The sequence below is a fragment of the Aythya marila genome (assembly GCF_965140915.1).
Source record: "Aythya marila genome assembly, chromosome: 18".
Lineage (NCBI taxonomy): Eukaryota > Metazoa > Chordata > Aves > Anseriformes > Anatidae > Aythya > Aythya marila.
Window position 1 is genome coordinate 10,716,228 of NC_139059.1, and position 23,646 is coordinate 10,739,873.

At 54.5% G+C, this 23,646-nt stretch overlaps 1 protein-coding gene across 2 annotated transcripts in view; it reads right to left on the minus strand.

The window, feature by feature from the left end:
- Positions 1-23,646, minus strand: part of NTN1 (netrin 1) — an 85,465-nt gene that overhangs the window by 15,928 nt on the left and 45,891 nt on the right. For both annotated transcript variants that reach the window (XM_082774744.1, XM_082774743.1), the window contains exons 3-4: positions 10,261-10,410; positions 7,648-7,701 (exon numbers count right to left, since the gene is read on the minus strand). In XM_082774744.1, coding sequence (XP_082630870.1) covers positions 7,648-7,701; positions 10,261-10,410 — 204 coding nt within the window. The remainder of the gene's footprint in view (positions 1-7,647; positions 7,702-10,260; positions 10,411-23,646) is intronic.

Genomic DNA, 23,646 nt, shown 5'->3' on the forward strand with positions numbered 1-23,646 from the left:
CCTGGCCTTTGACCACGCGTCCCGAGGGAGGGGAGGCTCTGGAGCAGCCCTCTCCTGGCAGAGGAGCACCCAGGGCATCTTCCCTGTGCAACGGGTGGCAGGGGGTTCCCTGCGTGGATCCCATGGTCTGTAACTGGGATGGATGCTGTAATTTAATTTGGGCCGGACTGCACTTGGAGTCTTTGTCTCAGAGCTGCCTTCTTTAAAGTAAAAGCAAACTTCAGGCAGAGAATCCCTCCTGGGTGCTTTAGCAGTGGGATCACCTATCCTGGTTTGGCCATGGACTAAGCAGAGGACTCCTGTCACTGAGGCGGCTCTTTGTCCCCCACCTGGCAATGACCCTGCCAAGGATGCCCACAAGCCGGTGCTCTTCATTTTTGAGCCCTAGCAGCTCCCAGCAGTTTGCAAACCTCGGATGAGCCAGGACTGGGCAGCTCACATCGCACAGGTTGTGTGGCCTGGGGAGCAGTCCCCAGACCCCAATGCCCTCAGCCAGTGCGCAGGGACCCCAAGGGCCTGCACCTGCCCCGAGGGACCTGCACGAAGCACGCCTCAGGCACGGGGCTGTGTTTAACCCCACAGTTCTGCTGGCAGCGACTGCAGCACCTGCAGGCAGCAGGGGCTGGAGGGCACTGAGGGGGTGGCAGGGAGGCTGGGGGGGTGTCTGTGACCAGTCTGCTCCGTGGGCAAGGGCAGAGGCACCTGCGTGGCACAGCAGCACCTCCTGGTCCCCAAACTGGTCTCAGGGGCCCTTTGCACCATCACACGTGTGCGGGGTGCTGGGGCCTTCCCTGCCCCATAATGAGCACAGCACCACAGCAGGGAGCTGCACCAGCCCCATATAGGCAGGAAAAATGTGCTGAGCTGTCCAGGATAGCCACAGTTTTCTTTCCCTGCACCCTGTCAAAACCTCTGGGAACAGATGTGCAAAGTCTACACTACAGCAGAGCCCCGGGACTGCTTGGGACCGACTGGTCAGAGTGACCCAAACCCTGCCCCACATCCCTGCCTGCCCAGTGCTGCACACTCCAGCCGGGGCCACCAGCCCGTCCCTGGCTGTGAAGGCCCCATCCCCACAAAGCAGCCTCTTTTTACGAGCCAGGCTGCTCGGTAGCCGGGCTGGGGATGTGCTGCACCGTGCCCCTGCAGCAGCAGGGCAGCCCCGCACAGGGGCAGCGGGATGTGCGGCCCACAGGCGCTCCCGGCAAGGATAACTGCCCAGCCTCTCCCCTGGAACAAGAAGGTGCAAATAAGCCCACAGAAGCCTCCTTTCTTCTGGCTGAACAAGATTGATTGGAAAACAAATTGGCGCAAATAAAGCATGTAATTAGATTAAAGCCTCTCGCCTGGAGCAGCCAGGAGGGAAAGCGGGGACCGGGTGCTTTGCAGCACCCACAGCCCTGTTCCCAGCTCCACCACGGGTCCAGCGCCCGTGGGTCCACGCGTGGTCCTGCCTCAGGACCCCCTCCACGGGCTGGGGATGGTTTGCTCCCTGCTGCTTCAGCTGCCTGCTGCCCATTTTGGGGAGGGAAGGAACAGTCCCCAGTCCTTTTGGGGCATTTTGAGGTGGCTCACCTGCCCCTACTTCCTCCACTCCTGCAAGCAGCCACAGCCGGGGCTGGCGGCACCCCAGAGCAAACCAGTGCCAACCCCAGGCCGTGCAGGGGATGCTCTGTCCCAGCTGCAGAGCTGTCCCCTGCCTCTGCCACTGACAAGCTCCAGGGTCACCACCCACAGACACAGCCCCACTGAGAGCTGCAGCTGAGATGATTGAAGGCATTAATAGGAAACCGTCTGTCCTCGGCAGCATCAGCCACCCTATAAATCCCCAGCCTGATGTCAGCTCCCTGGCTGGGCGGGTGCTGTGTGGGGCAGGGTGTCACCATGTCACCAGAGCTGGGACAGAGAGGGCTTTGCTCTGGGGGACACATGGCAATGAGGAGCCAGAGCTGGGGGCACTTTGCTTCACCAAGGGGGAGCTTCTGGAAATGTCTCAGGAAGGGGAGAGACACAGTTCATTTCACTTCAGAAATATTATTAATTTAGATGGGTTTCATGCTGAGCTTGCAAGTCCCTGCTCCAAAGCTCATGGTGTGGCCAAAATGCCTAGCCCCTGTGGGCACCCAGCTCCTGCCCTGGGTCAGGGGGACGGTCCCTGAGGTGGCAGGGTCCCAGAGGTGGGGACGTGGGGGTACAGGGATGTGGGGAAGGAGAGATGTGGGGATAGAGGGATGCCAGGGTGCAGGAATGTAGGGATGCAGGGATGGGGGGATGCAGAAATGTTGGGGTGCAGGGATACAGGGATGCAGGGTTATGGGGATGCAGGGATGCAGGAAGTGCTGCGGTGGAGCTGGAGGAGCACCATGCAGTTGTGCACGAAGCTTCTCTGCATTACAGCAGTTGCTTTTCTTTTCAGACTTTCAGAAATATTTTGAAGTGACCAGAAGTTTCTTCCCTGGAAGCCCCTCGCCCCTCATTGTGCTCATGGCCATTCATTGCGGATCTCCATGAGAAACCTCTTTTCAGCAGGGCGCTGGATGCTGCAGCGGATCCAGCAGTCAATCAATCACACAGTCAATCCATCACCTTGCTTACAGCCTGAGACAAGCAAGAGAATACCCACGCAGGGCTGAATTAATTACTCATTCGGACTGCTACAAAGCTGGAGCCCCCCAGACTGAGGCCAGATTTACAGCAGGGCAACCAAAATGAGCATTTTGTCTCCTGAGCCCCGTGCCCTGCTCCGGCCGGTCCCTTGCTCTGCTGATCTCCTCCAGATGTGCGAGCCCATCAATCTTCAGCCAGACCCTTTCACACTACATTTGCAAGGCGCTGCGTTAGGGTGGTTTTGTTTTCCTTCTGTTTGCCTCTGATAAAGGAGACCAGCCAAGGGCCAGCCTCTGGCAGGAGCCTGCGCTCCTGCTCCCCTGCCCAGAGCCCCCCTCCTGGCTCCATGCAGGGGCCGCGGCAGCCTGGCTGCCCTGACGGGGTGGCATCTGCTAGGTCAGGCACCCAACAGGTCCCCAAGGGCTGGGGAGGTGACGTGGAGGGGACATGACCACGTGCTGGGGCTTGTGGTGGACGCTGGGACCTGAAGAGAGCAAGGAGCTGGCTGACTGCTCCTATGGCACCCGCTGTGTTTGCTCCTGAGGGTCCAGCACCAGGAGAGCTTTACCAGCTTCTCATGGGGCTGGGGCTAATCTGGCCATGGGGACAAGTGTTGGGGAAGGGGCCAGGAGCAGCGCCTTGGCCCCGTGCCCTGTCCCACCCAGGGGCTTTGCATGATGCCCGTGGTGTGGCTGCATGCTGGCCTGTCCCAAGCGCCCCTCGCAGATGTAGGGGAGGCAGCTGGCAGCTCACGGGGCCTCGACTCCTTCTTTCCAGCTGCTGCAGCTCATCAGAAGGAGCTGTGGTACATTTAATCCTTTCCTAATATCACTTTTCCCCTGAAGCTGTTGCCGCAGGGATGATGGCAGTGTTTATGTGACCACGAGCAGGGGTCAATGGTCCACAGCCTCCACTTGGGATGGAGATGTTGGACTGAAAAGACCACGTTCCCACCAGGATGGATGGGTACAAACTGACTGGGAGGCTGGAAACGAGGTGGGTCCCAGCAGCCTGAGCCCTGAAAGTCAAATTCACAGCAAATGGCATGTGTCATCCCCAGGCAGCACCTGGTGGAGATTTGCTGCGGTGATGAGAGTGCCGGGGACAGCAAGACTGGATAAAAGTTGGGGATTTCACCCCAAAGCCCAAATGTGTAAGCAGGGAAAAGCCATGGGAAGGGGTTGGATGCACCCAGGATGCTCCCGAAGTTGGGATGCGGGGTGGCTGTTGGCGGGTCCTGGCAGTGCAAGGCACACAGCAAATTCCCCTGGGGAACAAATGCTTTCAAGTCAATGTTTTCTACTATTTCCTATAAAGTTTCTATTTTCCCGGCCCGAAGCCATAACCTTTGCATGTGTTTTTTCCAAGAGAGCCAGAGAAGGAGGAACAGCCTTGAAAGGCTCGGACAGCTGGTGGGATTTGTTGGTGGGTTTTTCTTTCTTTTTGTTGTTGTTCTTGTTGTTGTTTAGACTATTTTGGGTTCCAGAGCTGGCACCCAGCTGCCCACCTCCCTTCTGCACGAGCATCCTGCCCCGGCCCCACCGGCCAGGAACACGAGCACCCGGACACCACCTGGAGCCCCAACCCCTTTTGGAAAGTCCAGCTCTGGTTTTGAAACTGCGGAGGCCGATTTCCAGGGGAAAGCTGTGCAGAGCTGCATCGATCCAATCACCTGGTTTTATTTAAACTCCCTCGCTGAAATCATCCACCTAAGGTAATCATTTCCAAGCCAATCTGGATTAGATTCAGATAAGACAGCGACTGACTGGCAGGTTTGTAAACCTTCCCCCCCCCCCCCGTTATTTTTTCACCCTTTCTGCATCTCGGAGTGGGACCGGCAGTGGAGGGCAGGGAGGAAGGTCTTCCCGCAGCAGCCCCTCCTCATCCTCTGAGCCCCGGCACAGCAGAGCATGGCTGCATCTCATCTAAACAAGGCCCTTTTGGACAGTTTCCCCAAATTGATTGGGACCCCTCGGGGCTAAGCAGAACCAGGCAGGACCCCCCAAAAGTCAATGCTTCCACCCCCTGTGCACCAGCCAGCTTTCATCTGTGCTCTTTTAAAACTCCCCCTGCGTTGCCTCAGATCAGTGGGATGCTGCCCCAACCTCCAGCGAGGAAGATGCTTCCCATCACACTCAGCTACCAGCAGGGGAAACAAAGGGGCTGCACCCAGAGCCTCCCTCTGCATCCTCCCTTCATGTCCACCCTTTGCTCACACACCACAGGTTAGCTGAGGAACCACCAGGGATTTTGGCAGGATGCTGGGAGCTGGGTGATGCCAAAAGTGTCCATGTTCAGCCTGAAACTGGTCATGTACTGCCTTGTCCTGCTCGAGGGCACTGAGAATGCAGGCTCCGTGTGTTCTCCCTGCTCATGGTCACAGCTGGGGAAGGTGAGAAAGGACACAGGACAGGCAGGGAAAAGACCAAGGACCCCCTCTGAAAGCCCCTGGGTAGGACCATGCCCTGATGAACGAGCTCCCGCAAGGAGCAAACAGAAGCTGGAGATCTCTGCAGCCAGCTCGAGCTCAGGGACACTGCACGTATGTCCCCTCGTGCCGCTGGTCCTGAGGCTGGCAGGGACCTGAGGGAGCATTGCCACCGCGATGACGGGGCTGGCTCTGCTCCTGGCTGTGGTGACGGAGCCACAGCGTGGCTCTGTGCGCTAAGGGACTCGCCCCAGCAGCCGCTGTCCCTGCAGGAAGGGCTGTGAGAAGCCCTCGCTGCCTCTCCTGGGCTGCCCAATGCCTGCATTTGTTAGGGGAGCCTGCAGCAAAGCAGTGGCATTAGGGTCCAAGGGGGCTGCTCCATCACCCCTGCAGCAGGCTGGGAGCAGAGCGGGTTTGGGAGGCTGCAGGGGGATGAACAAGCGGCTCCTGCAGTGGAGAACAAAATATCTGTGTTCCCAGACCAGGAGAAGGAACATTCAGTCGGCAATCCCTGCTAGGCAGTGAGAAATGCGGCATTTAGTCTGATGAGCTTTTGTTTTTAAGCATTGCTTGGATTTAATGCACTGCCCAGCATGACAACAAGGGCTGGGGACTGCCTGGCTCCTTTCTCAACACGTTTGGGTCAGAAATGGTGATGCCAATTTCCATCCCCTAGGGTGGGGAGGTGAATCGGGCAGGAGAGGCTCAGCTGAACGTGATGACATGATGGAGCAGAGCTCGCTCTGGCAGGACCAAGCAAACCCTTCAGAGCCTGCTCTGCTCCCACCCTCCTGGTGCTGGGGGTGGGACCGGTTGGGGTCGGGTCTCTCCTGCAGCGCATGCAACAGTGTGATGGGCATGTTCCTCTGGGGGTCCCTCTGATCCTCAAACCAGCACCTGATGTGCTGTGCCCGCCTGTAAATCCCTGCCTGTGAAATGGGTCTGGGGGAGGAGCTCACTGGAAGATGGTGAGATGTTCTGTGGTTTGTAATTAAGCTCCTGAGGAGCTGAGGAAGAAGATTCATGTTGGTAGAAGAGGGTAACTGAGGCTGGTGTTGGGAGATGGTGCTTTAAGGAACAGCAGACCCACTGCTGCTTGAATTTGGGTGAGGTGGGACAGCTCCTATTGCTAATAGCCCAACACTTGGCTGCGATGGACTCGCCAAACCTCACATTGCACATTAGCTCCTAATTAACAAGCAGAGCAGCAACGGGGCTCATCACCAGACCACGAACTCGAAGCATGCTCCCTAGGCAGAGTTCTGGTGCGCGCCCTCACGCTCTGCTCAGCACTGCAGGTCAGTGGAGATGCTTTAGGAAGCACACACAAAGCAAAAGGCACAAACTCAATGCCACAAGCTATTTCTTGCTCATACCCGCCTAAGAGAAGATACTGGAATTGCTGCTGTTGTGTTTACAGCTCCAGAGGTTGGCTTCAACTCAGCAGTACAGAAAACCCCAGGGTTCCCCTTCCCTTGGCACTGGGGTCTGAAGACCTTGTCCCTTTGCTGCCTGGTTTCCTGTCCTGGGCATTGCTCCTGAGCACGCTGCCAGCACAGCTTGTGGGAAAAGCCCAGCCACAGGGCTTGGAGTTCAACTCCAGGTGATGTCCATCACTTTTAGTGCAAAAGTTTTAATTTATGAAGCTTCCTGCACTGGTAAGGCAAAAGTAAACAATCTTCCCTCCCTGCGTCCTTCCCCATCGTGGCACTGTCCAAATACCCCAGGAATCTGCAGGCTGTGGGACAGGAGGAGCTGCTGCACTCCTGCTGTCATCACCTGCTCAGGCAGGTCCATTGAGGGGACCGGGGACAGGAAAGTCCCTCGGTGACACGAGGAGGCAGGTGTCTGTCCCTGCGGGGTGTGTATCAGGAGGGGAGGGTGCTGGGAACCAGTGCTGTGGTGCTGGTGGAGGTGGAGTGAATGAGATGAAGGCACTGTGCAGGGCGACTGTGGGGCAAGGGCAGGGGAGGGGAGATGGGAAGATGTGCACTGGGAGGTGCCAAAGCATCCCCAGGGTGCCCCTGTACTGCCCACAGCCCTGTCCCACCCCGACAACCTGCAATGCTGCTGGTGAGGCACGGTGCCGCAGCACATCGGCCACACCTGCCCCTCAGGTTGCTTAGCGCAAGAAGCACACAGGTCTGGACAGAAAAAGGAAAGGCTCACATGCAAATGTAAGCAACACTTAGGTTTTCTGTTATCTTTTGGTTCTCCAGTCCTCCTCCCCAGGTAAAACTCAGCTGAGATTTCTTTTGCCCTCTTTAGTGCTCTTGTACTTGTGCAGCCACTACGTACATCAGCTAGCGGTGCTCTCCAGTCCTTCCCTGGTTCCCATCAAGGGCCTGTGCCATGCAGTAATCCCTATTTGCTCCTCAGTGATTCTCCCCCCCGGGAACACCTTTCTGCAACTTCCCCATGCTCACGCTTGCTCCCAGAAGCTCCCATCTCGGGGTGCTGCAGGCGTGTTTTCAGAACTCAGTTATTCAGGGCACAAAAGGTATCTGCTTGTCCCAGTACAGGCACCAGAATTTATCCATCAATTTTACACATTTTCAAGACCTTTACCCTGGAGGCAGAGAGAAGAGGCTTTAGGAGAGGAGGCAACGTACCTGCAGGCTCCTCCGTGCTGCTGGCGGCGGTGGTGGGGGGAGCGGCGGGGATCTCTGCGCCCGGCGGGGAGGAGCAGGCAGGAGCAGAGAGGGGACAAAAGAAAGCAGCGTTAGTCCCGATCCCGAGGAGCTGAGCCCTGCCCAGCCCTGCCCAGCAGCGCGAGGTGCCCGCAGCCCTGTGAGAGGCCGCAGGTAAAGCGTTGCAGCCCCTCGCTGGGACGCTAGCCTCATCTCACACGTTCAGAGGAAATGCAAACGGATCTGGTGCCAGCACGGTGCTCCCTGGTTTTGATTTGGGCTTTGTATGCATAGCTGAAACCACATAATGTTCTGGGTCTTCATGCCCAAGTCTGACTGTTTGTTGATGTTGCGGAGGCTGGGCTGCAGATGGAGCACATTATATGGTCCCAGCTTTGGCAAGACAAGCTCTTTTCCCCAGCGCGCATACGCGGCTCTCATTAGTGACATCTTTTGTGCATTTAGGGCACAGCAATTCCCGAGCATCCCTGGGAATCCTGCTGGGGGAACACCCTGCTGTCCCGATCCCTCGTCTGGGTCTGAGAGCGGAATTTAGGCAGGAGAGACGCGGAGCTTGGCCACTTGGGTCTGTCTGCATTGCAGCCCCATTAGCGTTAGACGGCTTTTGGAGCTGTTCACCCTCATGCAGCTCGGCGCAGGCACAAGCCCCTGTGAAACACGTGGCGCACACGTGGGTGGTGCACGAGCAGCCAGCAGGGCCGTGCCGAGTGGGGACGATGGATGCTCGCCTTGCGTGGGCTGCAGTGCAGACAGACCCTGCCTGGCGCCTTGCTCATTCCCATGGCATGATTTTTGTGTGGATAAAAGTTTATGGGACAGGGAAAATGCAGTCAGTGGTAAATCAGAGAGTAAGTGTGCTCTTGCAGACAGGGTGGCTGGACCCTCGCTTGGTGCAGTGATCAGGAGAGAGCGGGGTGTGTGGGGACAGAGAGCTGGTGCCCTGCACTGTGCGTGTATAAAACCTGTGCATGTATTTGGGAATACCCCCCGAACAAGGGATAAGCTCACTGACATTTTTTCAGGGATGAAAATGTGCTGCTGTGTTTTTCTTTTTTTAATTATTATTGTTTTCTTTTTTAGCATAGGAGAATTGTGAGATGCTCATATCCTCATTCTAATTGCTTTGGCCTCGTACAAGCTGATCAAACACCCAACAACTGCACAACGATTTTACAGCCAGGCCAGAGCATTGCTTGAAATGCATCTGGACCAAGCTTCGCAGCCCCTTGGGAGGATGCTCGGCAGTGTCACAGAAGCAAGCAGCTGTCACGGGGCCCGGAGGATGGCAGGGTGGCAGGACAGGGGCAGCCGTGAGCTTGCTGCTTTGGCAGCTGGCGTGAACACAGCCCGGCTGCGATCGTGTTGAAATTCTGCGTCTGTCTTCATTTAGTGCAGCAAATCCCAGGGGAGGTGATGCAAGGAACAATTTACCCTCTGATTTACCATGGCCCTGGGGAATGATGGATGATAAACCTTTGCGCATACTTGCTGCAAAGCATACCGGAGCCATGACTGTAGCATCTTGGGGAAACAAGCATCTGGTTTGAGCTCTTGCCGTCCCATTGCGACATGGGGAAGAATGAGCCTCAAGTGACCAAAAACCACCCTGGAATGTATGTTTTCTTCCATGGGAGAAGGTGGAGAAAGGGTGCCTGCCCCGTAATTTGGCAAGGGCAGGCACTGGGAGTGGGCAGCAGACTGTAGGATCCAACAAAGACTTGATTCTTTCAACCTTCACCTTTCTTTTCCCATTTTTCCCCTATTTTTAGCAGCAGGGAGGCAGCCTCGAGGGGAGCAGCCCTCCTCCCCAGCCTGCCCCAGGCACTGCCATTTCGGTGTCTGATGTTAGGGCAGGTGGGGAGGTCTCTGGCAAGGTGAGTGAGCACCAAATGATCCAACAGCAGCAAACCCAGGAGGCTCCGTAGAGAAGCACGGGGTGAAACCACACCTTACCCAGGCATCGGTCAAAAGGGATCGAGTGGGGATGTGGCAAAGCAAACACTGCAGTGCCTTTGGGAGCCGTACCTGGAGCTTGCTGCTGTTAAGAGCAGAGGCTGACGGCACACTTGGGAAGGCAAACCCAAAAGCAGACCATGCGGTGAGCCAGCCCACGTTTCTGTGTGCGTTGTGTGTTGATGGTCGCCTTTAGCAATCCAGGTGCTAAAATCCAGCAGCACAATCGGGCTGTGCTGCTCTGATGGCAGCTCCATCGCATCGGCAGCTCTTTTGATTTGAGCTCTTTGCCAGTGCAGCCTGGCGTTTGAAGAGAAAAATCTGCGTGTAGTGATTTGCCTGAGCACCCAGACCCCATGCTGTACCCCGAGGCAGAATCACGGCTTGAGGAAATCGGGCTGTAGCTGCCCTCACACAACACAGCTCCTCGACACGAGGGGTTTGGTTTTGGCACTGTGCCCCACAGCTGGTGATGTGTGGGGGCACCGGCAGCTCCATCCCCCAGCCCCAGCCATCAGCATGTATGCAGGAGGGTTAGTGGCTGCCTTGGCTGAGCTTGTGCATGTTGTGCTAAGGGTTAATCTCTCTCATCTACAGACATCGAAAGCGCGATCCACCTACTTATGCAGGGGGCAATGGGAGAGCGGCTTTGCTGGTAGCCCTTGGCGCATCGGTTGCAGGTGATGCCGGTGACGCCGTCCTTACAGGGACATTGGCCCGTGGTTTGGTTACAGGTTTGGCCGGCGGCGCCCACGGGATGGCAATCACACTCTGCGGGGGGAACACATAAAAGGAGGGTGAGGGCACAAGGAGAGCAGAGGTGGTGAGGCGGCGCGGCTCCACCGGCAGCATTTGGGTGTCCTGTGAACATCTCGTCCAGCCAGGGACCGCACCGACCTGAAACAGAGGTGGAGTTTGGCACAGGAGCAGCGGGGACCACGGGGGACGTCTCACACACTGCGGGTGCTCTGTGCTCCGTGGAGCTGGGGAGCAGCGCGGGGGGCCTGAGGTCCTGCTCTGGGGCACCCACCCGTGGGCACTGCACTGCCTGGGTGCTGGGATGGGGAAGGGCTGCAGGGCTCGAGGAGGAGCCGTGGGGCAACATCGCTGGGGCAGATCCTAACCCTAACCCTAACCCTAACCCGAACCCTGACGTCCCCGGCTCCCTGGAGCACTGTCAGGGTTGTAGGGAAGGGGCACAAAACCAAGGAGTGTTTCATCACCCCTTCAGCACATGAGTTCTCGGGTGGAAATAATTGCTTTCAATGACTTTGGGAATTAATTTCACGTGAAACTAAAAAAAAAAAACAAAAAACACACACACACAAAAAACTCCTTTCAGTGCTTTTGCTCAAGCCCTTCCCCACTGAGCAGCATCCCAGGCAGCTGGCACTGCGGGCGCAGGAAGGAAATGCCCTTGTGGGTGCAGGCAGCCTGAGGACCTGCTGTTCCCGGCCAGATGGATGGAAGCTTGACGGCAGAGCTGGGCAGATGTGAAGGGTTTGGCAGGGGATGTAAATACTGCACTTGAAATCATTCACCAGCTCATTTCCCACAGTGGGACTTACCGGCGCAGCTGTTGGTTAAAAAAAAAAAGCCAAAAAAAAAAAAAAAAAAAAAGAGAAAAAGCATCGGGGCTTGTTATCATCACTGCTCCAAAAGGATTATGGCCTCGCACATTTGTTAACAGCCCTGGTTTCTAAGAGCTGTGAGCGCCGTGCCAGACTGCGGTCTGCCCCTGCTGAGCTGTGGCAGGCAGAGGCAGGAAAGCTTCCTTCTCTCGTGCACATCCTCGGGACAGAGCCAGCCAAAGCCCTGCCTGGGGAGCACAGATCCTGCCCGCCTCGTGCCCCTCGGGACGCTGCCTGCCAGAAGGGGGGCTTGGGGGAAAGACCCTGCCCCACTGCCCAGAGCCTGGAGGGGGCTGCTCTGGGGGTCGGGAACCAGCCCGGGTGCCCCAGAGGCTGGGCTTTGCTCTCAAACACTCCCAAACCCCCCAGGCTGAGGCTGTCACTCCCACGAGGGACGCTGCGATGTTTCCTGCTTTGTTCTGCCACCTCCTGGCTCTGAGACACCCCAAATCTGTGTCCCCAAATTGTTTGGGGACAGCCCACATCCATTTGGGCTGGGTTTGCAGGTTCCCATGCTCCTCCCTCCCCCCCAAGCTGGACCTTCCTCCACCCCAGCTCCAGTTTGCCCCAGTTTGACATCTGGGGTTTGGATGCTGCCTGGGGCTCTCTGCCCAGGATGTCCCCTTGTTCCTGCACAGGACAGAAAGAGGCTAAGTCTTGCCAAAATATGATGATTTTTCAAGGGAAAGAAAAAAAAAAAAAAAAAGCTTTTACTTCTTTTTCCCTTTCCTGACCACTTCTGATTTGGGGATTTTGGCTAAAACTTGCTCTGCCCCCAGACCTCTGGGAACCAGCTGCTTGCAGACCTGCCTGGAGCAAAAAAAAAATACCTTAATTTTCTATCCAATCTAGTTTTGATTGGAAATATTTTAACAGTTCTATTTTAAGGTTAAACCAGCAAGGCTGGTGACAAGCACAGGGACCTTCAGGTGGGGAACCTGCTCTCAGCAGCCACACAGGATGGCTCCAGTACTGCCAGGGGAGACAGAATAAAATTACATCAAGGATGGACAAAAAGCAGCAGGGTGGAAAAGCGTGAACGTGGAGCAGAGAGGCAGGAGTTAACACGAAAATAAGCAAATCAGGGAAGGGTTACACAAGAAGAGGCAAAGGGCAGGAGGAGCGGGAGGAACATGCCTCATGTTTCAGGCGTCCCCGCTGGGGCTGCGTGTGCTGCTTTCAGCAGCGCCTGCAAACCCCCATCCTGTGAGTAATCCTCCCCCGTGCGAGCGGATCCTGCGGGTTTCGGTGGGACCGCTTGGACGAGAGAGGGGAAAAAGGGAAAAAAGGGAAAACAGTTTAAAAGGGAATGAAAAGGAAAAGGGAAAAAAAAAGGAAAAGAGAAAGAAAGGTAAAGGGAAAATAAGGAAAAGAGAAAATAACAAAAAAGAGAAAATAAAGAAACAGGAAAATGAAAAAAAAATGAAAAAAAAAGAAAAGGGGAAAAAAAAAAGAAAAGGAAAAAGGGAAAAAAGAGAAAAGGAAAAAAGTCTTTGTGATGAGTAAGATTTGCAGAATGGCGTGTGTGGAGGATGGTCTGCAGAGCATGGGGAGCTGCTTGGGTCCCTCAGACCCCACGGCGATGCTGCTGTCCCTGACCCACTGCTCCTGGGGCTGCCGGCCCCCTGTGCCTGCCCGGGGCTCTGCGGTGGCCGTGTCCCCACAGGATGGCCACGTGCAGTGACCGAGGGGATGAGGGTGGAATGGAGGCTGCCTGCCTCTGCTGCTTCTCCCAGTAGAGGGGCGGATCAGCCCTGTGCATCGCCCTGGAGCGGGGAGGTGGGAAGGGGCCCAAGCAGCATCTCCAGATGTGCGATCCCTGTCCCCCAGGAACAGAGCCAGTGCCAGCAATTAGGAGCAATTAAACACAATTTGCAGTTCTCTGGTCAGTGCAAACACTGCAGCCAGCAGTTACAGGCTCTTCTCCTTCCCGGCGTGGCTGGGCTGCTGGCGGCTGATGCTGGCTTGTCTGGTGCAGCTCAGATTCCTCTGTGTCCCAGCCCCAAAGTGAAGAAAGACTGAACGAGAATCACGAGGGGAGGTGATCAGGGCAAGCACCTTTCTGGTTTCCTCATCACCTTCCTGTTATCAGCGTTCTGGGTCATGAAGCATGTTTTCATGCCTGGACTCCCCAGTGTGCATCACCCACCAACATCAGTGGTCCCCAGCGCTGAGAGGAGCCAAGAGCAGGAGGCACAGGAGCAGGGACAAGCTCACTAATCATTGCAGGAAGGTGCCTGGATATTGTTAGGGATAGCAAATGGGGCAACAGAGGGCTTCTGCCCTCTGAGATGGTGCCTTGCTTGGAGAATCACTGCAGTGGAGGTGCAGGGCCGCTGGGAGGGGAGCGCCCTGGGTGGCTGCACCCCAGGTCCAGCAGCACGGACAAGGATGGTGACTGCCACAGTTTAGTTGCTCTTTCAGGAAGTCTTTGAGAAAAAGCTTTGGCAAGTATCCGTGGCAGAGCTGACTGGGAATTACCGGTGAGAAATGAAGTTCTTCCATGCTCAAGGCTGTGGCGCAGACAAGGAGCAGATGGCGAGGCTTAAAGGGGGAATGAGGGAGCAGTGGGGGTGCCTCTGCCCACAAAAGCTGGTTTCTTTTATATGATAGCCCAGGCCTGGAAAGCAAGAAGCTGACTCCATGTCTATGTGACCAGCTTCAGATCGGCTAGCCCAGAGGTGAGAAGACCATGAAGGGTTTGTCTGAGACCTGCCCAAAGTGCCCCAGTGGGTGCGGGGGCAGCGGATAAACCCCAGCGTGCGGAAGGATGCACAAGGGGAAGGAGCGCTGAAGGGTCCTGATCAGCTGTAACCACTCCAGTAACAGACCCAGGCGTCAATGAAACATCTGGCTGATTGCAACGGAGCTCGGAAGAGCAACGAGATAGCAGGTTGTGTTCTGAAAGGGGGAGAGAGCGACACTGAATATCGTATCATGACACTACAGAAATCAATAGCAGGCCCTCAGCTGGGAGCCCGCGGTGAAAGGCAAGGAGAAGCACCCATCGGAGGGCGACGGAGAAGATTAGCAAAGCCCTGCCAAGAGACGGTGGAGGGGTGCCAAGGAACGCACCGCGCCGAGGAGGTCAGACAGGTGCTCCTCTCCTCTGCTCCTCCAGCCCCGGGAACAAAGGGACATTCAGCGCGCTCAAAAGGCAACCTTTTTCAGCGATAAAAGGAAATGCTTCTTTGCACTGCACGTAATTAACTCGTAGGACTCGTGCTACGAGACACCATGGCAAAGACCCAACAGGATTAGATGGGCCCGTGAATGAGAACATCTGTAGTTACATTAGCTGGGATTAATATATATACGGATATAAGCACTCCGAGCCAGCTACTAACTGCCTGCAGTTAGGAAGAGATTTCCCCTGGGGGCATGCTGTTGCAAAACTGCCTGTTGTAGAGGTTTGTATCTTTGCCTGAGGCTTCCAGGACAAGGCACAAAACTGCAAGACAGGCCATCGTCTGTCAGAGCATGGGCAACGGTGCGACTTGGGGCTTTGGATGCTTTGGGGCTAAGAAAATCAGCAGGCAATACTTAGGACTGTGCATGAAAGGATGCAAACTACCCTGAAAAAGTGTTTGGACTTGTTGCGATGTCTCCGGCCCACCAAAGGTGGGCATGTAGCATGACAAAAATGCAAATATTTTTCCACCCCTGAGTTTTGGTCAGAGGCATTCCCAGGTGCTAATCTTCCCCCACACACGTGCATCGAAAGGTAAACAGAGGCACAAATCTCCGAGCTTAGCTCTCCTCAGGTGTGACCGGTTGTGAGAAGGTACCTGAAAGGACCCGCATTTTTGGAGAATTAGCATCTTCCTGTTTTTGAGGAAGCCCTGGCCTTGGGAGGTTTTCAGAACGATGAAAAGCCCGTTTGACCGAAGAACAGAGAGAGGCGTGATTTCGGGGATTGTCCAGATTTCCCCTCGTCATGCTGTCTGCAATGATAACATACCTCGCAGTGTTGCCAGATTTCAAAGCCCCAAATGTGGCTGCTTTGCACTGCGCTGCACAAGGAGCAGTAAAACAGTGAATGAACTAAACTGGAAAAACCTTCCTTCCTTGGACTGGCCATCGGCTGGGGCTCTGGTTCACGGAATGAGCCTTCTTCAGGAAATCACTCAGGTTTAAGTATGAATTGAAGCCCCATGTAGCCAATGTGCCTCAGGTACATGTTTATATTTAAACATGCTTTTAAGCGCTTTTCCAGAATCGTGGCCAAAATTGCCTCCCTTTGGTTGCTTTCTGTCTTCTCTCCAAAGACTCCGACTAGAATAAAAAAAAATGTGGCTACAGAAGTTTTCTGCTGGGAAAAAAAAAAAAAAATCACCAAATTGAAGCTTCACCTGTGGATGTTTTGACTCCAACAATATTTTAAACAGCAAATCAGAAACTTCTATTTGCCTGTTGCTTCAAGCAAGCAGCCCGCGCCCTCCCGATGCAGTAAATGTATTTCTCTTCACCTGCTGTTTTAGCATTTAGAGGTAGGGCTCAGACAGCACTAAGCAAACAAGCTGTTGTGTAGCCACACACTTGCTTTTTCCTGCTCCTGCATCTTCGGCAGCCCGGGTGTTGGGATCCCGATTCCAGCAGAAGTCCTGCGGGCGGTCTGGTGGCACCTCCACCAGGGTTGGCACGGCCAGCAAGTCCCACAGATTTATGCCATCGGCAAGAAAAATCTGTGGCATCTAATGTGTCCCACACAGCCTGGCCTCGTCCCTCCCTAGGCAGTTTGCTAACAAGAAGCAGAGGTTGAAACATGCTTGTGTTAACTCTGAACCCTAATGATGGCTTTAAATATTAACTCTTAACTCCTTTGCAATGAGATCGTTGGCTTGCCTGCAGTATTGTGAGCTGGATTTAGCTCTCCAAAGGATCATGTTCATGCAGTGTGTCCCTCAGCACATTCTCTAGGAGATTTAAAGGTTTTCTCACCAGCAGAAAATGAATTCCCTCTTTTATCAGGCAAAGACAAATAATCTCTTGGCATTTCACAGCGTCCGTCCTCCTGCACAGCTTCTCAGGGCTCTCCCATTTCCTCCTCCTGAGCTGGCACTCAGGGAAGCCAATGGCACAGGCACCCTGCAGTTTGGGCCAAATTTCACAGATTAGACCTGGTCTTTGTCCCCTCTGCACCAGGGAACAGGTGGGGCCCCCAGTGCCTCTGCTGAGTGAGAGTCGCCACTAATCCGGGGTGGGGGCTCTGAGCACCAGCAATAAATCCACTTTTTGGGCAGGCATTAGTGATACAGACAGTGATTATCACTGCACCTTCCAGAATGCTGGAAACGCCTATTGTTAAGATCTGCTGGAGATTCCCTCTCATCTTTGAGCTCCACCGTTCGGGTGTGTCTTGAAGCAATCACTGAAGAGCCCTTGGGGACACTGAGACCTCCAGAGACGCCTACTTCTCCTGGTTTTGCTGATAGAACCTGATGTTTGTTTGTTTGTTTGTTTTGCGTGCAGGTGTGGGCAGGCAGAGCAGGCACAAAGACATGTCCTCGTGGCTCTAAAGCAACATAAGGCTCAACCTGCTCTGAGGGGAGAAATTGCTTCTTGCACAGATCTGGGGCTGCTTGCAGAAAAAAAAGAAAAAAAAAAGAAAAAGAAAAAAAATGAGCAGATTGGAAAATACTTTCATTGAGGGGGGAAAGAAAAAGTCAAACATTTTCTCCTCCTGATGCATTTTTAGGCTGGCTCCTGAGGAAATGAGGTTCCTGCGGGCGTATTCTCCCACTAATAATATTTCAATCAAATCTGGCAGCACAGCCAGTCTCGGGGCTGATGAGCTTGCCACAAGCCTGACAAAATGAGGTGGGAGGGAGCGGGGAGCCCAGAGAGCAGCTCTGCATGGGGGGGCACCTGGCTGGACACTGAAGCCCCTGGGGGGGAGTGAAAGAACACAAAGAGAGCTCCTGGGAGCAGCTGGCTTGTGATGCCCTGAGAGGTGCAGGTTTAACTGGGCAATGTCTTCCTTCTTCTAAGGAGGAAAAGGCGCCGGTTTTCAGTACGGTTCAAGTCAGAACTGGGCATGCTACAGGAGCTGGGCTGAGCTTCCTTTTGACATCAGACTGGGGGATTTTGGACTCTCTAGAACTGATCTGAAGCAGGAAATCAATTCAGATATTTGAAAATATTTATGGGTAGGCAAATTATTGCTTTTCTTTCCTCTGTCTCAGAGATATGCAAAGGTCTAGCTGTGCAAATGAATTTAGCAACTTTGGCTCTTCCAGTCCTCCAAGTCTCTTGCGGAGACCCAGAACCCAGCCCCAAGCTCCAAGTCCTCCAAAGACCTGGGCAGGGAGGTCTCTGGGCTGCCCGGGGGGGCTCAAGGGTGCACTGGGGGCCCCTGGCCAAACTCCCCAAGCTCTCAGCACCCAGAAAGCATCCTGCGCCATCTCTGCCAACCCAGCTGGTGCCAGTATCTTCTGCTGTGGAGTTTGCTCCTTCTGGGGGCTCTTTTCTGGCTCTTCCATCTTACCCACTGAGGGGGGGTCCAGGTACCTCCCTGGTGTTGCCGCAGGGCTGGGGTGTGCAGCAGGGGCTGGGGTGGGAGCGGTAGGTGCAGCTCTCGGCTCCCCTGCAGCCTGAAGTCAGCCGCAGCACAAGGGAACTTTTAGCACAGAGGTGATTTTGCTCTGCTGCTGTCACCAGGCATAGACAAACCCCTCTCTTTCTTCTTTTCCTCTCTCATTTTTTGCTCACTAAGTTCCTAGGGCAATCTCTGGAGGCCACTGAAGAGCAGAGCCCTGTCTCGCCCCCAGCACCTGGCGAGGGGTCCCCATGGACCCCCTGTACTCGTTGATCCCAGCATCAGTCCCTGACCACTTAAAACACATTCTGATGAAAGCAAATGTCTGTCTAGATGCTGCTGTAATTCAGGAGGTTGTCCCAGCTGAAGAAAGTCAGCGATGAAGTTGCTGGAAAGAGCTGAGAGCAGGATTCCCTGTCCCAGTTAACTTGCAAGGAAAGGCAGAACGAGCCTCAGTACCAGCGAGCTCACCAGTGGCTGCACGCCTGGCACAGGAACGGGACCTTTGTGGTCCCCAAATGTGCACCCCAGTGCATGGCTCCATCCCTGTGGAGGTAGAGCCGCCCTGTGCTGGGGAAGGAGCTGTGAGTGTTCCTCCTGATGCCCTCATAGGTCGGAGTTAATTAGAAAGTGCTCGAGTCCTTGAGGGAGAGCAGGGCTGAAGGTGCCGGGTGGAGCCTGCCTGGCTTGGAACAACCCAGAGGTGTCCCCATCACCTCCTGGAGCTGCAGGAACAGTCACTGCTGCCCCACAGCAAGCACTGCTCCTTGGAAGTGGCTGCTTAATTTGGTGTAGCTGCTTGCATGTCGCTACAATCCTGTGGGTTTAATAGCTGGCACGGCCAGGAAGAGGTGTGGCATTGGGCATCAACTTCTATAAAAAAAAGAGAACCCCTCCTTTTCCATGTTTTCACTCTACTGTCTCAAAGTAATTTCAGAGTTTCTGTAATAACCACGTCCCTTCTGCAGTCTAGGACCAGCTGAAGTGGGTGAATGGTCCCCACGTGCCGTGGCAGGGGTGGCACTTGGGGGCGGTGACACTCAGGGCTCCTGCAGTGCTCCAGGACACCTCCACACTAGTGCCTGAGACGGCTTAAACAGCATTTTTGTACACTTCCTCCGAGTGGTTTGTGTCTGCCTGGGGCTGCTGCTGACAAGTTGTAGATGCAGAAAGCACAAACCAGAGCTCAGCACTTGGAATGGGATCAATATAAGGAACCACGGGGCCTCTGGGAGGAGGGCGTCAGGCAGAGCCGCTAAGGAGCGCCGTACAGGATCACAGCTAGAAGGCTGCTCATCCAGCCTGAGCAGAGCTTGCCTCGTGGAGGAATTAAAGGCTGTGTTTGGCAGATCATTGCCCTGGAAGCTGCAGCTTTCTCCAGGGATGTGATTTCTCAGAGGTGACCAAGCCCTGGTGCAAGAACTCGAAGCAAGCCCTGCCGACACAAGGCACATCTCCCATCTCCCTGGTGGCTCCAGCTGGTCTTCAGGGAGGAAAGAAACAACAAGAGGAAGGGAAGAAAGCTGGAAAACTGAAGACAACTCCCTGGGGAGCAGGGGGGTGTTCACAGAAAGTCTCACTTTGGGCTTGGGCCTGGGAAACCGTGAACAAGGTGGGATCAATGAGAGGCTGCCTGTGGGGCAGGAAGCACCTCTCGTAGGATGCACCCTGTGCCCTGAGGTAGACACCAAAGAGGTGAGGGGGGAGCCTGTGGGACCTGTCCAGCAGAGGGGACTCACTGTGGATAAGGAAGGGCCTGGGCCAGGAGTCCTGCCAGGAGCTCCCACTGATGGCCTCAGGCATCCCATTGCCTCTGGGAGATGCCAGCTGCGAGGTGTCCAACCCCAGCCCTGCGGGTCGGCCACTGTGGTGGCAGGGGACATCTCCAAGGCCAGAGGGTCCTCTTGGCCACCAAAGCCTGCAGAGATGCACCACAGGCACGGCATTGCAAGGAAGAGAAGCCCGGGCTGCTCCTCCCGACCCACACTGGGCCACGGCTGCAGGGACACCAGCGCGGCGCTGGCAGCGAGCCCGTCCTCAACCCTGGGCTTTGCCCCAGCTGCTTCGTGCACCCCAACATCTCGCTGGGGCTCGGCAGGAGGCTTATCTCTCCCGGCTTCGGCCACGTAGAGATGAGCTCCGTGCTCTAAGCTGGTCACGCAGCTCCCTCTATAGTCAGTGGAGAGAGACGGGGGACCCGTCCCTCTGTCCCTGTCACCGGGGGCTCTGCTCTCCCCTCCCGTGGCACAGGAGCCGGAGGGGTTCAGCTGGGCCAGAGCCCCCCGAATGCCTGCAGCCAGCCGGGGACACAACCTGCCCCTGCACACCTAGGGCCAGAGGCTGAGCCCATGGGAACAACGATCGTTGCCTCTCTGCTTGCCCCCAAACCACCTCCAAAAAGCAAACCCCAAATCCTCGAGCAGCGGGCTGGGAGCACGCACCCGCAGATGCCAAGGCAGATGGACAGCACTGGCAGGCCGATGGCAGGAGGGCTCCAGGTGCCAAACCTGGCCCCTCCACCCGGCTGTGCGCTGGCAGCCTTGGCACAATGCTTGTAATGCCCCTCCTTTGTCATCTTTTACTCAAAAAGCATGCAAATCCTTTCTCCAGGGCACGGGGCTGTTTTATGGCTGGGCTATAAAACCCTGAGGAATTTCTCTCCTGATAGAGTGACATTAATGCCAATAAACTGACAAATATCGTGGGTGAATTTAATGACCAGAGCTAACTCCGGGGCACTGGTTTGCAGCAGCCCATGGTGGAGAGGAGCGGGCAGAGGCTTGCAGGAGCCAGAGGTGGGGTTTCGCTTGCGGCATCGTTTGGAGCAGAGGAGAGCACAAGAAACGGGAAGCGCAGGTTGGGCGCTTTGGGAGCTGTTCACACTCTTGCAAAAATCATTGAGAAAGGAGGAAAAATTCTCACTTGTTCAGAGCTTTGAAAAGATGAATATTTGAGATTTCTTACATGTGGGTTTTTGTTGCTAAAAGGGCAGTGTGGCAGGGTTTTGCTTCGTGCACTATCCCTGCTCCAGCTGTCATCGACTCCTTCCCATGTGGTTTGCAGGCTTCATGCCATGATCTGCCTGTTGCATGGCTCTGGGACATGGCATCTCCGATCACCGCAACTTGGCTTTTTTTTTTCTCCCCTCAGAAAGTAACTGGAAGCTAGCACGCAGGCGAGAAACGTAGCATAGCTGCACAACTCTGCGGTTAGCTACTGCTGGGTTAGAAATCACCCCTAGAGGCAAACTCTTATGATTTTACCTGTGCTGGTAGGACAGCTTCAGATCTTTAGAATATATTTTGCACAAGTGAGGGCAAAGTTGTTACACGTTTGGCTGTTGGAAAAGCTGCCAACATTCAGCCTGGACACTGCCCAGCTTTGCTTTCTGCTCACATTTCATTTCATTGCCATGTCCTGCAGATGTGCAAAAATCAGTGGCATTTTCTTTTTATCCAAGTTAAAAAAAAAAAAAAAAAAAGAAAAGATAAAAGAAAAAAGAAAAAGAAAAACAAAAGAGAAAAACACAGACATCATGCAAACATTTCTGCAACATGATATTTTTGCATAAATACATCACCGGAACCAGGCACTACAAACACCATTTAAAATAACACAACTTTTCCTCTACAGTTTCCTGACGTGTGACATGAGATGCGTTACGGATGGAGATACAGAACCTAGCGCATTGGATGGGGTGAGAGATGAGACACGCAGGGGAGAGGAAGGCGGGCTGGATGTGTCTGTTAGGCTGAATGAATGAGGCTGAATTAACACAAACCGTCTCCAGCAGCTCGTTCATGGAACATTTGCTGGGAGTTTGCCCGAGCTCACGCATACTTGCAGGGTGGTTAAAACGTGCTGCATGCTCCCCTGGCGGGTCCCTGCCCGTTATATGCACTGCTTTAAATGTGTTACACGTGAAACATGAACGGAGCGATGTGATGGTTGAAAGAATCAAGTCTTATGGAGAAAACATGATGTGCTGTGTGAGATGCAGTGGCAGGCAGGGAGATGGCAGATGCTGCAGGACAGTTAATTCCTTAATTCTAAACACATTGGGTCAAGAGGAGGCTCTGGGAGAGCTTTGCCCATCGGCAGATGGCTTGGTGAGATGATAAATTAATATTGTTATTGATGGAGAAATGGCTGAAGTTGTTAGATGGCATTTGTGTTTTGCTTGTTTGTTTTAAATGCTCATTTTTACCAATTATTTCAGAACATTCCCTGAATCGGGGACACAAAACAGGGGGAACATAAAACACGCTGTGCCATAAACAGGGCTCAGGAAAAGCCGGTGTTCAAAGGAATGCCTTTGCTGTAGGAAACTTCATTTCGCCTGCTTTTGTATAGGACGGTGGATTATGCCAACAATAAACCATTCCAACTGCTGTGAAATCGTGCTAATAGCCTGCAAGTCGGGGAGCTGCTCATGCACCGGCATATTTATTACAAACCTTTGTATCTGGTGGCTCCAATAGCCACATTTTTGTTATAACCTGTGGGGGGTTTGGAGAAGCATTTAAATGTGGCGATCTCAAGTTTCAAGAGCAGGAGCAGTTGAGAAGGCAGGGGAAGGGGAGAAGAACAATTGCAGAGGGTGTTCGAGGAGCAGATGAGCCCGCGTCTGGGAAGCGTGGGCTTAAAGCAGTGCAAAGCGCCTGGCGGAGGCTGGTGGGGCTCTGCCCGGCTGCCAGGGGAAACTGAGGCAGGTGTGGGGTGCTGTGGGTTGGGGAATGGGAAATGCCAGGGCGAGGAAAGCCCTGGGAGACACAGGAGGTGGGTGCCATGGCGGGGCTGCCTTGTGATGGGAGACATGGGGAAGCCAGGGATGGGGAGGGAAAGGGGAAACCCCCAGCGTCCCTGGGGTGGAGGCAGCTGGGGTGAGCTGGGATAACTGGAGCCCTGGGAAGGGTGCTCTTCTTGTAACGTGATGAACGGGGCAGAGCAGAGAGGGGCTGCACCCCAAAAGCAGGCTCAGGGGGAGCACAGGGCACTGGGGCCCAGCACCTCAAATTCCCCCCAGTGCACATCGTGTCTCCTTAGTGGCCATATAATGGGGCAACTCAGAAATCTGTCATTGGAAAAGTTTTTACAAGGTGAAAAAAAGAGGGCAGGGCTGTCTGAAGAACTGATTGCTTTTTCTGCTTTGGCAAAGCATGTCTTTTAAGTGGAAAAGAAAAAAGAAGAAGTAATTTTAATTAAAAAACTGAAAATGCTGAAGACCTGAAGCTTTCCAGCCAAAAATACCCAGCAAGGCCAAAAAGCTTTCCATTTCTTGTTGAAATCAGTGCTTTGAGAGAAAAGAGGTGAAGCTTTCTGCAGGAAAACCTAGCATCTCCTGCTCTGGGTTTGTTTGATCCCTTCAGCAGAGCCACAGGTTTGGGATTTATCCCTCATCCAGCTGAGGGTTAAAAAAGCGTGTTTGCAGGACTTGATCCTATGTAAAGCAACAGAGCTTGGGTAAGGTGGGGGCTGCCGGGGGCACCCACCTGTGCCACAGGGCCACCCCATGCCTTCTGGGGACAGCTGTCATCAGGTGTGCTGGGAATCCCCCTAAAATACACCCTGCAGAGGCTGGGGGACTTGCCACTGCCAAAGAGGAGACCTCAGAAAACCCAGTCTGCTGAGCTAAAAAATAAAATTGTTTCCCATTTTACTGCTCTGGCCTCATCCAGAGGAGAGGAGTGGCTGGTGCATGGGTTTGGTGCTGCCCTGGCTCCCAGGGGTTTGGGGGAGGTGAGCGCTGGTTTGCAGACCCCACATCTGCCCCACACCTGGGGCTTTGCACGAGTCTGCCCTGATGCACGGGAGCAAGAAAACAGCCCTCGTAACCTG